The 16,267-nt window shown below is 50.6% G+C and overlaps 1 protein-coding gene across 1 annotated transcript in view; it reads right to left on the reverse strand.

Annotated features, from left to right (window-relative positions):
• Positions 1 to 8,860, reverse strand: part of TGM3 (transglutaminase 3) — a 44,301-nt gene extending 35,441 nt beyond the window's left edge. Inside the window, exon 1 of the mRNA XM_021077597.2 lies at positions 8,608 to 8,860. Within this exon, the coding sequence (XP_020933256.1) occupies positions 8,608 to 8,767 (160 nt within the window). The 5' untranslated portion in view covers positions 8,768 to 8,860. The remainder of the gene's footprint in view (positions 1 to 8,607) is intronic.
• Between the last annotated feature and the right edge of the window lie 7,407 nt (positions 8,861 to 16,267).

Here is a 16,267-nt window from a genome sequence, read left to right on the forward strand (position 1 = left end):
CCGGGGTGCCCTGAGACATGCAAGGTTTCTCTGAGCAGGAGGGTGAGGAAAAGCAGGACTCACCTTTGTCATCCGTCTCCTGTTGGTCAACTGCTGTTAACAGTAAACAGAGCACCTTGCACATATCATTGATGAAATCCTTGCAGAAGATGGAAACTGACAGTCAAAGACATAAATGTCTTCTTTATCGTACTTAGGGATCAGCAGAGCCAGGATGCTGACCTGCTATACCTGTTGCCATGGTCTCCTGTGCTCCACGTGGAAGGGGGACCAGGCAGGACTTTCAGTCCAGAAGGCACCAGGGTGATAAGTCCTCCCTGTGCATCGCCCACCCTTTTGGCATTTGCATCCTGACACAGAGGAGGGTGAGCACCCGGAAGGAGAAAAGGTGCTTGGAGGGGCATTCTGCGTGGGAGGGGAGAAGAAAGGGAGCAAACTTTTGTCCCCGAAGGGAACGGCAGGTGGAGCGCATGCTCACAAAGCCACTTTCCCCTTATGCTGGCTGCTTCCCTCAGTCCTTGCCCCATGGCTAAACCCTAGGATTGGCTCAGCCAGCCCCAAATCGAGGATCTGATGATTCTGTCTCTGGATTATCCAGGGACTTTTGTTCACTCACCCACCACCCCTTCACCTAGCACTAATCACAGTCCCCTCTGCCAGAGTGTGTTCTGGAAAGGAAAGGGCAGGGGCTGGGGTGGGGCCCAAGCACCCGAGTTCACAACATCACAGATGTTTAACGATCCCTGGGGCTGTTTTCTGCACGTGCCTGGATGAAGGGCAGGGATGAAAGGAGAGTGGCTTCACCCCCAAAACTGACTTATCAAACACAGACTCTTGAAAAGCATCATAAGGAGAAGAATTTCAGCCTTAGAGACCCAGCATCTCCCCACATCCTTTTCTGGCTGTGAGCACAGGGATATCTCTGGACTCTCACTCCAGTGCTCATCCTCCAATCCCACGCCACCTCTTTTAGTCATTGCTTAAGTCCACTGTCAGGCCGGTGGCAATTTCCCCAATTTCTTTTTCCTGAGAGTATCAGGGACACCAGCAGCCCTGAAGCAGTAGTGACTGCTCAGTGTCTATCCCAATATTCACTTCCTCTTCTTTCTTGGTAATGAAATCCCCTATATTAATGGGGTTCACATTTTCCAGGCTTCCCTGCAGCTGGGGGTCCTGTGAATTGAGTTCTGGTCAATGACTTGTAGGTATAAATTACATGTATTAACTTCTAGGAAACTTCTTTTTTTAAAATTTGAGGTAAAATTCACCATTTAAACCATTTTAAAGCATATAATTCAGTGGCATTTAGTATACTGACAATACTGTGCAACCCTCACCACTATCCAGTTCCAGAACTTTTTCATTGGACTCAAAAGAAACCCCTTACCCACTAGCAGTCACTCCCTAGGTCCTCTTAACTGCAGCTCCTGGCGACCACTAAACAACTTTCTGTTCCCACACATTTGCCTATTCTGGCCATTTTATATCAATGGAATCACACATATATGTAGTCTTTGAATCTGGTTTTTCACCTGGCATGATCTTTTCAAGTTTCCTCCTTGTGGTAGCATTTATCAGTAGTTCTTTCCTTTTTTAATGGCTTTTTTATGGCTGAATAATATTCCACTAATATATCATATATTGATATACTGTATTCCATTCATTCTTTCATCAATTGAGGGACATTTGGTTTGTTTCTACCTTTTGGCTCTTGTGAGCAATACTGCTTATGAATGTTCACTTGCAAGTATTTGTTTGAATACCTGTTTTCAATTCTCCCAAGAAAACCTCTTTTTCACAACAGTTGGCAAACGCCCTTAGCCTTACTTCTGTCTTCCTCCACTTGGTGCCCAGGGGCTAGATGCGATGTGGACACAGCTCTAGACCACGCATGCCCTTGGGACCGCAGAGTGGGGGCCTCACAGAGCCCTGGGGGCAGGTGTAGCTGCCCTACCCACCAGAACTACCTACATTGTGTAAGGAAGATGTAAATTTCTGTCTTGTTTATTGCTATTTGGGGTTCACTGTCATTCAGAGTCAAACCTAATTACATATAATTGATAACGTGACCTCTCTCTTATTCTGTGGTCCACCTTTGGCAGGGGTAACATAACAAGTACGAAACAGAGAGTTCCCTTTGTAGCTCAGCAGTTAACAAACCCGATTAGGATCCATGAGGATTCGGATTTGATTCCTGGCCTTACTCAGTGGGTTAAGGATCTGGCGTTGCCATGAGCTGTGGTGTAGGTGGCAGACACGGCTCAGATCCCGAGTTGCTGTGGTTGTGATGTAGGCCGGCAGCTACAGCTCCTATTAGACCCCTAGCCTGGGAACCTCCATATGCCTCGGGTGTGGCCCTAAAGTAAAGGGGAAAAAAAAGAGAAAAAAGAAGTAAAGAACAGGCTCCAGACTGTGAAGGGGGGCTCTCTAGTCACTAGGCTCCATCCTGATCAGCTGGCTTTGAAATCGAGTCACTTGCAGCAGACAAGGAGGATGATGTGGTTGCAGGTGTGAGACTCAGGTTTTCACCTCCTGCTCCTGGGAGGACCACAGGGAGCTGCTGGCAGGTGCCTGTCCCGACAAGGTGATACTCCGGGGCTGCCTCTCCCCTGGCTGCCCAGACCCTATTCTCTGGGTCTGGGTATCTTCTCTAGACAAAGGGTTTTTTTTTTTTTTGGCTTTTTAGGGCTGAACCTGCAGCATATGGGAGTTCCCAGGCTAGCTGTGGAATCAGAGCTAAAGCTTTCAGTCACAGACACAGAAACTCAGGATCCAAGCCGAATCTACAACCTACCACTCAATGCCAGATCCTTAACCCACTGAGTGAGGCCAGGGAGCAAACCGGCAACCTCATGGTTCCTAGTCAGATTCGTTTCCACTGCACCACAGTGGGAACTCCACAAATATACATATTTTTAATCTTACAGATTTCCAGAGTTAATTAGGGCTGATAGATGTATTAAAAATCTTCTAGCCAAGTGTCCTTTGTTTTCCCGTTTTTTTGGCCACCTTGAGGCATGTGGAGTTCCCAGGCCAGTGATCAGATCCAAGCTGCAGGTGCAAGCTAAGCCACGGCTTCAGCAACACTGGATATTTAACCCTCTATGCTGGACATGGGATCGAACCTACGTCCCAGCACTCCCAAAATGCCGCCGATCCTATCTTGCCACAGCGGGAACTCCAACTAAGTGCCTTCAAGCTTTTTGTTAGAGACCGCATTAAAAAATACATTTTATGCATTGCTTACACACATAGGCCTGTCACCAATGCAAAGTTTCACAAATCAATCCTAACCCTTACCATGTACAACGAACTGCTATTTTCGACCTTCTTTTAAAAAATTTTTCAGTCCACAAAACTGATTTCACCACTTGCTAATGGGTGTCAACTGGTAGCTTGAAAAACAGTGATATAATCCAATATGCCCATAGGATAGGTAAGAAACCCGAGCCCTGGGAAAGGGGAGGCCATCAGCTGAGGTCACAGGGTAGTTTAGAAGCAGAACTTGGCCCAGAAACCAGGTCTTAGATCCTGGTCACTGAGGGGCTGTGAGTCTTGGGGCACCGGGACGTCTTTGGGTCCTGGCTGAGCCCCCACTGGCTCCAGGAGAATCGCTGGTTTCCTTTTAGCCCTCACCATTCCTCTTTTTCTCTCTCGCTGGCGACATGTCCCTTCACCTTTCCCCCACATTCAGGCATTTTCAAGCCCTGGGGGCAGCATGAGTGTTACAATGTCTTGGCAGCCTGGCCGTGGGGAAGATGGGGGTTCCCTGGGCCGTTGGGTGAGGTGCTGGTGGGGCTCCTGGGATGAAGGGGCATGAGACTGGTGGTTTGAGCAGCCTTGGGCAGGGTCTCAGCATCTCTATAGAAGAGCATCCTTCCTTGAAGGGCTGCTGGTAGGATCCCGCCTGTATCCCCCACTAGAACCTGGGAAGGGTACAAATGCCACCAGCAACACAGGCTACAGGAGGGTTTGAGCTTTTCTACGGTCTGCCTTTGAGAACCTCAGGGGTGCAGACTCAATGCTGAGCTTTTTGCCAGCCCATGGCCTTTCGTGGTTACACACACAACCCCCAATGAGGTCATTCCCATTTCACGGAGGAGGGAATGGACTGTCCAGTCAGGCGACATCACTTGTTGAATATCACAAGCTCAGGCAGAGCCTGGCCCAAGCCCGGACTGGAAGCCGGCATTGCCTGGCTACATGTGACTCCATGCTGCCACCCTGCAGGCAGCCTAGGTTGGTGGTGGCAGCAGCGACCCGGGCGCAGTTCCAGGAAGCTGCCAGAAAGGGCTGCCCACAGCCTCCTCCCTGCCTCGACATTATACGGTCAGCATGAAGGAGAGGAAGGAAGAAGGATTCCTCGGTCCCCTCCACCTCCAGAGAGAGGTTAGAATCTCTGAGACTCGGGCTCGCACGAGGATCCCCTGGAGGTGGCGTTAGCCTGAGCCCCGTTGCCGGCCAAGAAATCAGCATGTCCTTGGGGACAGTGTTGCTTTTTTTTCCCATTAAACTCTCCTGGTGATTCTAATACGGAGCCTGGACAGAATCACCACCTCCAGCCTACGAGGCATTTACACTTAGCAAAGTTCCTTTTTTTTTTTTTTTTTTTTAAATGAAGCTTTTTGATGCAAATTATCTCTCCAAACCACACGGCTGCGCTGGGAGGGAGGCTCCCGGAGCAATCAGTCTCCTGGTTACAAAGGGGGAAGATGGGCTGAGAGAGAGGAAGCAGATGGCTTCTGAACCCCTTGCAGCCCCAAGCGGAGACCTGGGCCCGTTCCCTCCACTCCTAAGCCACAAGGGAAAGCGTTTCCTGACTTCAGCTCACGCCCCAGGCCGGCATGTGGGCCCTGGGGAGGAGCGATTGCCCCATCTGTGGAGGGTGGCCCAGCCAGGTGGAGGCCCAGCCGAGAAGTTATATGCGGTAAACAGAGCAGCCCAGACACAAGCTCGGGGCCGGGGGCGCGGTGGTTGGAAACGGAGGCAGAGCTGCAGGTGTTCCAGCTCCAAGGGAAAGTGCTCTGTGCAGGCGCACAGCCCAGGATGGCCAGGGTCCCCTGCAAGTGGGGCAGAGGCCACAGGAGCTATGCCCAGAAGCAAAGTTGTTGGGAGAATGCTCTCCATCCCATCAGGACACAGAGATAGCGATAGTCCCCGAGAGAGATTCTTCCCGCAGGCAGAGGTCTGCTGTGTCTGTTTTTTTTTTTTTTTTTTTTTTTTTTTGAGATCTCACATACCCTTGGGAGTTCCCATCATGGCACAGAAGAATGAGTCTGACTAGGAACCATGAGGTTGCGGGTTCGATCCCTGGCCTCGATCTGTGGGTTAAGGATCGGGTGTTGCCGTGAGCTGTGGTGTAGGTGGCAGATGCGGCTCGGATCCTGCATTGCTGTGGCTGTGGTATAGGCTGGTGGCTACAGCTCTGATTGGACCCCTAGCCTGGGAACCTCCATATGCTGTGGGTACAGCCCTTAAAAAAAAAAAAAAAAAAAAAAAAAAGATCTCACGCACCCTTTACCCAGATACCCTCATGGTCAAACCTTGTAAAAACTATGGTACAACATCGCCACCAGGATACTGGCATTGAAACAGTCAAGACACAGAGAATCCATCACCTCTGGGATCCCTCTTCTTGCCCTTTTATAGCCACACCATTTCCCTCCCACCTCTACTCGCCTTATAGCCACTCAAGCTCTTTTCTGTGTCTAAAATTCTGTCCTTACAAAAATGTGATGTAACTGGAAGCATACAACACAGGATCTTTTTGGATTGGCATTTTTCACTCGCCATCATTGCCTAGCAGTTCAACCAGGTTGTTTCGCATTATCAATATTTTGTTCCTTTCAATTGCATCCCATGGTGTGTATAACAGTTTGTTCCTGGTACCACATGGATGTACTATAGTTGATTTAATAACTCACCCACTGGAGGCTTTTTTTTTTTTTTTTCAATTTGTGGGCTCTTATGAATAAAGCTGCCATGATCTTTACATACAGATTTTGAACATTGGTTTTCACTTCTCTGGATAAATTTCCAGGAGTGAGATGACTGAGTCATATGTATGCATCCAGGTTTGAACCCTGAGGACTGCACCTCCGACCAGGGCCTCTGAGAGGCTTTGAGGCTGGAATAATGCTACCTCTCCATGTTGGGCCCACTGTCTGTGTCCACAGCCAGCATCCCTGTCCATGGTAGGCTCTGGCTTCCGGGGGCAGCAGGCAGAGGATGCTGGCCCACTCTGTGCAAAACGCCACCAGGCCTCCCGCAACCATCACCATCCCCACTCCCTGCTGTCTCCACCAGCAGGCAGATAGCTGAACCCCATTGATTCCTACAAAAACCTCAGACTGGGAACTCAGACCGGCACACCTGTCACCCTGAGAGTCCCTGGGTCACAGGTGCCCATCCACCCACATTTCTCTCCCCGTTCCTTCTGCTCAGAACAAACCGCACCCCAAACGACTTCTGCCCAAGTCCAACTCATTGTCCACACCACGTTCCACTGGGTTCCGAGGTCTCCTCCATCCCCAACTGTGGCCAAGACTCATCTCCTGCTCAGGGCCCCCAGCACTTGATGGATTTGTAATGCAGCCTGATGACAATCCACCTGGCAGGCCACTTGCCTGTGAACTGGTGGCAGCAAGTATGGGCAGGCTGTGAGCCCACCGAGGGCACAGACCCCACCTTGCTGACTGCTGCGCTCCCACTGCGCTTCCTGCCTCCTCGTCTGGGGGTCCAGTAAGCGAACTCATTCATCCAGGGCATGTTTACTGAGCACTGCCCAGCCGAGTGGCCAGGACGGGCTAAGAGCTGCAGGTGCGACAACTTCAAAGGAGTGATGGCATTCTGCTGTCTGTCTTCTGCCTTTTTATTTTTGTATTTATTTTTTCATTTTTTTGCTCTTTAGGGCCACACCCGTGGCATATGAAGTTCTGAGGCTAGGGGTCGAATCGGAGCCACAGCTGCCGGCCTACACCACAGCCACGGCAATGTGGGATCCAAGCCGTGTCTGTGACCTACCCCGCAGCTCACGGCAATGCTGGATCCTTAACCCACTGAACAAGGCCAGGGATCAAACCTGCGTCCTCATGGATACTAGTAGTGTTCCTTACCGCTGAGCCACGTCAGGAACTCCTCCTCTGACTTTTTAAAAATTGATTTTCTCTGAACTGACCATTGTCCACATTCTGCTGTGACCTTAGGACACCTGAATGATGTATAAGTTGCGATCAGAGAGCTCAGTGTCTCTCTGTGAGTCACAGGCACTGACACCCTGGGCCCCTTAGGGTGTCACGCAGGGATCTCAGCGGGTGGCTGCCGTGGGTGCACTTGCCCCAGGTGTGAGCCCCTGCTGAGCCCATCACCCTCTGTCCTGGGCTTCTTTTCATGGCCAGAGAGCAGTCAGTACTGGGAGGAGCCTGAAAGCCTCTCTCTGTCAAGCCCTTCATCTTGAACGGGGAGCCGAGGCTCAGCCGTAGAAGCAGGTAACAGTTCCAAGGAGACACCAGGTTCTGTGCTGCTTTCCTGTGTCACAGATGTTACTCACTCATGGATGAGCTCAGCTCTGGTAGCAGGACGCAGCGGAAAGGGTGCCGCTGGACCCTGGTCTGGGCTCTGCTATCCACTTTCTGTGGGACCCTCCAGAGGGAGGGAGATGGCCTGCGTGACAGCTGACATCCCCTTGCTGAAGTCTACAGGGTGCAAAGCCCCTGTTCCTAGCAACCCAGCAGCCCTGCATGTTCACAGGAGGAAGTGGGTGGGGACCAAGGATGGTCCCATTTTTGCTGCCACCCGTCCTGCGCTTTGCTCTGAAACCACCAGCATTTGCCTTTTGCGTTGTGCTCAGCAATTTCTTGGGCAAACCTTCGCGGGGCCCTAACTGCCATTCACAATATTTTACTGGTTTGACTCACACCTTGTTTGGGTTTGGCGTTGCTGCCAACCCACTAGGCTGAGCACCCACGACAGGCCATAATTAGCCTGCCGCTTAGCAGGGGCGTCTAACCAGAGCCAGAGAACACGCGCTCCCCAGCGGGTCTTTTTCTTCTTCACCCCTTCCCTGTTCCTCCTCACACCTGCTCTTTCTGCTTCTGGAGATTTCAGCTCATCAAGTGGCTTTCAAAGAGCCTGCCCGCGTGTTTCCGGACGTGTGGTTTACTTAGCAGCGTTCCAGTGCTGATGGCTTCTTTTAAATCAGTTTACACGCTGTCACTCCCTCCCTCCCTGCTAGCTCTGAGATGTGCTTTTCTTTGGCTATATTACTGACAGCTGGCAAACTGTATTGAGAGGCATAGGGAGTCGGGGCCAGCTGAGCTGAACAGGCAAAGCTTGTCCACCTGCCTAAGGGAACATGACCTCCTGCTGCACGGAAGACCCTGCCCAATAATCAAGACTCCATCGCAAAGGTGCTCTCCCTTTGAAACCACACTAGAGGGACTAAGTAGCTGCTGAAAAAGAGGCGCCTCCAAAGAGAATCCTAAAATACCAAGCTCTAGCCTTCAGAGCCCCCAAGGCAGCTGTCCTGAGCTGGACCCTGTGGCCTCTCAGATGGCCCAGGGCCTGGGCGCCCAGCAGGAACTGGCAACGAAGATGCCATGCACTCACCAGACATGTTTCGCCTTCCTCTGCCTCCTCTCTGGGCTCGTCCCGGAATGGCACGGATGGTGTGGGGTGAAGGGCTGCTGGGATCTCCTTGCCATTTATAGAAGCCTCTCCTACACACCCCAATTAGAATTCTAATGAAGTGGGCGAGGCACCAGGTCATTCCTGTACTGCCTGTAAACGTTTCACTTACGACATACTTGTCACCCAATGGATGGTCATCCTGCTTGTGCAAGACCAGCTTGGGGAGAAGAGGGGAGATAAGAAAGAAACACAGAGTTTGCTTTTATGACTTTTTTTTGAAAGATGAATTTCCTGGATTATGGGGTTTAGGAAATGATGTCATGCTTTTCCTGAAGTAACTTTTCTAGAAATGATGCTGTGACATGCCCTGGGGGTCAACGAAATGTCTCGGGAGAACCCAGAACAGAAACTGCCTGGTTCTTTCTCACCAGCCACACAGGCTGGTGGTCGCCACCAGCATGAGGGGTGGGAGAGGCTCATCATGGCTCACTTGTCGGGGTATATGATTTGGGGTTGGAAGCAGTCAGCTCCGATGCTGGCTGGGTCCTGGGCCAGCACTGAACCTCAAAGCCTTGTCTGATGACCAGGGGGATGTATGCCCACCCTTCTCGACTCACCAAGTGGGGGCACCGTCCAATGAGGTCATGTAAATGCAGAGTGTATGGACATCCGTGCACCAGAATGGGTTAAAGCAGATGTCACCTGGAATCAAATGTTAGTTTGGTTCCAGACTGGGGGGTGGGGTGGGGAGTGTTCTTTTCAAGGCAGTGGGGACAGTCACTCAGCCTGTACTTGGGACATGGTTTTGTTCTACTTCTGCCATGTGCCATTGTAACATGGGGGGATAAGTCACAGGCTCTCTCTGAGCCCAGCTTCTACATTGGTTAACAAAGGAGGCGGAGACACTCGGCATTTTTGGTTTCCTTGTTTGTTATTTTTATTTTTATTTATTTATTTATTTTTGCTTTTTAGGGCCACACCTGCGGCATATGGAAGTTCCCAGGCTAGGGGTCCAATCGGAGCTGTAGACGCCGGCCTCCGCCAGAGCCACAGCAACGCCAGATCCGAGCTGCATCTGCAACCTACACCACAGCTCATGGCAATGCCGGATCCTTAACCCACTGAGCAAGGCCAGGGATTGAACCCGCAACCTCATGGTTCCTAGTCGGATTTGTCTTCACTGCACCACGACAAGAACTCCATTTTTTTTGTTTGTTTGTTTTAAAGGGATATATTTTTTCAAAAGATCCCGTTGTGGATATTTGAGTCTCCAGGTTTCCTCTGATAAACAAAGGCATTTCAAAAATGATAATGCCTCAAAGGTTCATGACAGCCCAGGAATTTCTCAAGGCTTCTCCCAGAGCTGGAGTGGGAACGGGGACCTAGCGCCACCACGGCACGATTCATTAGGGAGAGGGTGACAACACTGGATCTTGACAAAGGCGGGTGGGAAACGAGGAATCCGCTTCTCCTCTGTCCTTTGTACATTTGAGGACCTCTGTCACCCCACAGCTCTCCCCGCCCTGAGACGATCTGGTCACATGCGTCCCCACCTCTCACTCTCTGAAGGTCCAGGCTGCGTATTAGTCACATCCTCCCAGAACCAAGCATGGGCTTGTCACCTGACAGGAGCACACATCGTCATGAATGAGTGGATCAAGCAGTCAATGTAAAGATGGAATTAATAACCATCAATGTAGAGCCCATTGTGGGCAGGCACCCGCTAAACGCATCACCCGTATTGCCTTTTCCTGTCTTCAGATCGGTCCTATGACAGACATAGGGACCACTACTTTTGCTGTCTCACGGGAGGGAGAAATGAGTCACGTTTGCAACCCCAAGCAGAGCCTGTTCACTTAACCTGGAGGTCGGCTGCCGAGTCAGGTGGGACCCCAGGCTTCCCCAGGCCTCTAGCAGCTCTGCACCTGTGCCCCGCAGAATGTTGGCTCTGGCCGCTGACGCAGAAGAGAGCAGAGCATAGAGCGGTGATGGGGAGGAGTGCCCGATGGGCAGGTGGGCATGTGGTGTGGTCCTGGCCCCTGCCGTGGCCCTGGCTGTGGCTCTGGGTGAGGCCCTTATTGTGTTGGGTCAGTCCTGCCAGAGACCCTGAGAACAGTGTGAGGGAGCCGATGAGCGGATGTGAAGTGCTGCACACGCCCTCGAGTGTGGGATAAAGAGATGGCGGAGGATGCGGCTTATCACCATCACTGTTGCTGTTGGCCTGGGAGCCAAGGATTGGCTTTCACTGCTTTCAGTGAGCTGGCAGGGCAACCTGCTGGGATGACGAGGGTGGGGAGGTGCTGCCCTTGGAGATCTCTGAGGTCACATAGACTTGGGACCAAACTCTGGCTCTGCCATCGCCTCACGTCTCAGAGTCTGCAAAGCTGAGACAGAGTTGCTATGAAGACCGAAAGAGGGCGTGGATGTAAGTGCTCCTGTCCTTCTTCAGGCATAGCTCAGTGTGTAACAGGTTAGTGTCCATGCTCTTAGTATTCCTCACTGCCCTTAAAGCGCCCTGCCAGCCCCAGGGACCCACAAGTATGGACAGTGGTGCCTGCCCACTGACCCCCTGGTCTCCCTTTGAAAGGATCTGTAGTGATCAGTCTTGACTGACTCCAGGGTGGTGTGGTAGAAAGATGCCCAAGTGGGATTCAGAAGATCCCGACTGAAAGCCGGCCTCTGAGGCTCGCCTGCTGTGTGCTTTTGGCAGAATTGGTTTCCTTCTCTGAGCCTGTTTCCTCGTCAGCCTACCCACACATCTCCCAGCACTGCTGTGAGGTGCAAAACCCTGAAGTCGTAGATATGACTCTCCCCTGTAGACAGGGTGGTGCTGGCTGCCCTCCTGCCCTGTCTGCCACTCGGGCTGGGCTCCCTGGAGCCTGCTAACTGGCCAGCATCAGGGCCTTGCCTCCTTGCCCTGAGCTGACTTCGGTTAGCTGCTGAAGGATTGCACCATGGCCGCAGCCCCAGCCTGCAGGCGGGCTGTAATTTGCATGCCGTGTCACAATTTCAGCCAAATGATTTTTAATTCACAGGCGGAGTCACTGAGCTACACGCAGGATGAAATTCCTGCTTGGCCACCCTCTCTGCACCTGGAACTCCAGTTAGAATGAATATGCAAATAGAGGCTTTTTCAAAAAGGGAGACGCTAATTGATCATTTGCCATTTTTCTCCCTCTAATTAAAGGATTTAGGGTTGCTGAAGGTTTCGCAACATGCGTAAAGGCACAGAATCTTCTGAGAAATCATCAGCCCAGCCTTTCCTCGGTCCCTTTTTCGGATACATTTCTCCTGAAAACTTCAGGGCTCTGTGCTGGGGAGTTCACACTCTCAAAGCAGCACATGCACGGACCAGAGCGCTCTGGTTGTAATGTTCATTTCTGGGATGATTCTGTTTAAGACACATTTCCCCTTATTATTTTTTAAGTAATTTTTTTGTTAAAGTATAGTTGATTTCCCATGTTGTGCCAATTTCCCATTTCATGGGAGCTCCAGAGGGCAGGAGTTTAGTCCGTATCCATCCCCAGTGCAGCACTCTGCCCAGGGCATGCTGTGGGATCTCAGTAACTGTGGTTTAAAGTGTGGTTTAAATCCTCAATAGGAGTTCCCGCCATGGTGCAGTGGGTTAAGAATCTAACTGCAGCAGCTCGGGTTGCTGTGGAAGTGGAAGTTCCATCCCTGGCCCAGGAACTTCCATATGGGTGCAGCCATTTAAAAAAAAGAAAAAGAAAAAAAAAAGTGCATTGAAAGGACCAGGAGGTCCTTTCTCATTCGAACTGAGAATCCGTCTCCCTCCGTCCTCACTGCTTCTCCCCAGCCCTCACAGATCCCGCACGAGCCCACGTATCCTCTTCATTGACAATGATCACATTCGCCCCCCCGAGTCTGCCACACCCCCCCTTCCCTCCCACAAGTCCGTTCTTCTCTGGGCTAAACGTCAGATGCTCCCACCGTTCCTGGCGAGTCATGGTGGGGGGGCCTCTCATCTTCTTGGTGAGATCGTGTTACCCTTCTCTTCCAAAACCTTCAATGGCTCCCCATGGCCCATCACAGCCCACATCCCTTCGTCTGGCCTTCAAGACCCTTGGGTAGGTTCAACCTCATTCTAATTTTTTTCTTCCCCTCTGACACGAACGCTCCTATTCAGCAAAACCTCTCTAGTCATTTTTCCTGGAACTGCACATCACCGTCCCTGCCTCTGCACCTGCTGATAAGATGCCCCTGCCCCGTACACCTTCCCTATTGCTTCTCGGTCCGGGTCTCATCACTACCAAGGGCCAAAGCAAGTGCCTTCCCTCCTCCTGATCCTTCTGTGTGTGGTGGAAAGAGAGCTGGTGATGAAACAGGCAAACCTAGGTTTACGCCTCAGACGCACATCCTAACTTCTCATGAGCACATATTTGTGTCATCCCCAGGACTTGGGCACCTCTCTTCCCCGCTCTGAGCCGAAGGTTTCTCCTCTGAGAAATAGGGATAATGATACCAGCACTACTCACCCTCCAGGGCATTCTGAGGAGTCGTGTGAGGACACGTGTAAAGCCTTTTGTAAATGACAAGGTGCATTGGCTTCTCTTGGTCGGAGCCTTTAGAGCACTCAGTCTGAGCCTCTGTGTTCCGCATCAGGCGCCTCACAACACACGATCTGAATCTGTTAGTGAGGTTTCTTCAGGAGGGGAGTGTGTGAGTGCGTCCTGACACCAGGCTCTGTGCAAGGAGTCTTGCGCCTGTTGAGTGTTAAGTCTCACGATAATCCTCCAAGAGATAGTGTGATTCCATTTTATTTATTTATATTGTCTTTTTAGGGCCGCACCCACGGCACATGGATGTTCCCAGGCTAGGGGTTGAATGGGAGCTGTAGTTACCAGCCTACACCACAGCCACAGCAATGCTGGATCCTTAACCCACTGAGCAAGGCCAGGGATTGAACCCACATCCTCATGGATACGAGTTGGGTTCGTTAACCACTGAGCCACAATGAACTGAGTCAATGGAACTCCTGATTCCATTTTATAAATAAGAAACAAGAGGCTTAAAGAAGCTAGGGAACTTGACAAGGGTCTGCAGCTAATAAGTAGCAAAGCAGAATCCCAGGTTTGGGGGATAGCAGAGGCCTGTCTATGCAGTCCCGTTTCTGACGAAGCCCAGGTCAGTGACAACTGGGTCTCTCTGGATCTTCATTCAAGAAACGATTGTTACTGATACTGCCTATGAGAGGTCCCTGGTGGCTCCGTGGGTTAGGAATCTGACATTGTCACTGCTGTGGCTGTGGTTCGATCCCTGGCCCTGGAACTTCTGTATGCTATGGGCGCAGCCAAAAAACAGAAAAGAAGAAACTGATATTGGCGATGATGGTGTGAGTAACTCAGGGCTGAACAGAAGGCAAGGCCCCACCAAGACTAATATCAAAGCCTGGACTTTAATATGTTCATGCCCCAATTCTCCACTCCTACTCAAGCAAAGAAATAAAGCAAAATCTTGAAGGGACAGTAGGCATAAAAGTCTGTCACAACTCCTGTAATGCCTGTCTGAAGCGGGGGGAGGGTCAGGATTAGAGACACCTAGGACTCAGGAAAGTAGGGAACAGCCAAAGTTTTTTGTTTTTTGTTTTTTTTGTTTTTTTTTTTTTTCTAATGGTCACACCCAGAGCATATGGAGGTTCCCAGGCTAGGGGTTGAATCAGAGCTGCGGCTGCCGGCCTACATCATAGCCACAGCCACACAGGATCTAAGCTGCATCTGCGACCTACACAGCAGCTTGTGGCAACACTGGATCCTTAATCCACTGATCGAGGCCCAGGCTCAAGCCCACATTCTCAGAGTCAATTTACCCGTTGAACCACAATGGGGAACTCCTGAACATTTCTTCAAAGACGGAAACTGATAAGAGCTAAAAAGAGGGGCAAGAGTGGTGGCTACTGATACAGAGATAAAGAAGAGTTCCTTTTCCCTCCGTTTAAAAAAATTTATTTAGAAGTTCCCATCGAAACTCAGTGGAAATGAATCTGACTAGCATGCATGAGGATGCAGGTTCGATCCCTGGCCTCACTCAGTGGGTTAAGGATCCGACGTGGCCGTGAGCTGTGGTGTAGGTCACAGACATGTATTGGATCTGACATTGCTGTGGCTGTGGTGTAGGCCAGTGGCTACAGCTCTGATTCGACCCCTCGCCTGGGAACCTTCATATGCCAAGGGTGTGGCCCTAAAAAGACAAAATAAAGAAATTTATTTTGGAGTTGCCGTCATGGCTCAGTGGCTAACGAATCTGACTAGGAACCATGAGGTTGTGGGTTCAATCCCTGGCCTCGCTCAGTGGGTTAAGGATCTGGCGTTGCTGTGAGCTGTGGTGTAGGTCACAGATGCTATTTGGATCCCGCATTGCTCTGGCTAAGGCGTAGGCTGGTGGCTACAGCTTCGATTAGACCCCTAGCCTGGGAATCTCCATATGCTGCAGGAGCAGCCCTAGAAAAGACAAAAAAAAAAAAAAAAAAGAAAGAAAGAAATTTATTTCATTGAACTCTAGTTGATTTATAATGTGTTAATCTCTGCTGTACAGCAAAGTGATTCAGTTATACATATATATATTTTTTTCTTTTCTATCTTTTTAGGGCTGCAGCATACAGAGTTTCACAGGCTAGGGATCAAATCAGAGCTATAGCTGCCAGCCAATGCCACAGACACCACAACGCAGGATCTGAACCATGTCTGCGACCTACACCACAGCTCACGGCAATGCCAGATCCTTAACCCACTGAGCGAGGCCAGGGATCGAACCTGCATCATTGTGGATACTAGTCAGATTCATTTTTGCTGCACCACAATGGGAACTCCCAATATATACATTCTTTTTCATATTCTCTTCCATTGCGGTTTATCACAGTGTATGAAATATAGTTGCCTGTTCTGTAAGTAGGACCTTGTTGTTTATCCATTCTCTATAGAATAGTCTGCATCTGCTAATCCCAAACTCCCAATCCTTCCTTCCCCTACCGCTTCTCTCTCGGCAGCCACAAATCTGTTCTCTAAGTCTGTGAGTCTATTTCTGTTTTGTAGGTAAGTTCATTAGTGCCATAGTGTAGAGTCCACACATAAGTGATATCATATAGTATTTGTCTTTCTCTGTCTGACTTGCTTCACTTGGTAGAATAATCTCTAGCTCCATCCATGTTGCTGCAAATGGCATTATTGCATTCTCTTGTATGGCTGGGTAGTATTCCATTGTGTATAGAGGTACCACATCTAAAGAAGAGTTACTCATGGAGGAGGTGGTGGGAAAAGATCAGAGAGGGTCATTCCAGGAAGGGGAGGGCAGTCCTGGGAAAAGGCCACCGAGGAGTTTATGGGGCGCACAAAGCAGGAGGGCAGTGGGAAAGGGTGTGGGAGGCTGGCTCCGCCCTGAAACAGGATGAGGATGCTGATCCTGGGACTCAAGGAAGGTAGCCCCACCCGGCACGTGTCTGAGGCCTCTTAGCAGAAGGATTGGTTCATTCTGTACCTCAGTATGTGTCAAGCCGTCACTCAACCATCTGTGAGCGTGCGGCTGGAAAACCACATGCAAGAGAGGAAACCACAGCGCACCATCTGTGGCCTCCGGAGCCATGACCCAGAAGGCTGGAGGTTTGCACAACTGCATGGGCACCCAG

This window comes from Sus scrofa, chromosome 17 (assembly GCF_054392235.1).
Source record: "Sus scrofa isolate SSC_HxYL_T2T_F1_AM1 chromosome 17, Sscrofa_HxYL_maternal_Yorkshire_Landrace_v2.0, whole genome shotgun sequence".
NCBI lineage: Eukaryota > Metazoa > Chordata > Mammalia > Artiodactyla > Suidae > Sus > Sus scrofa.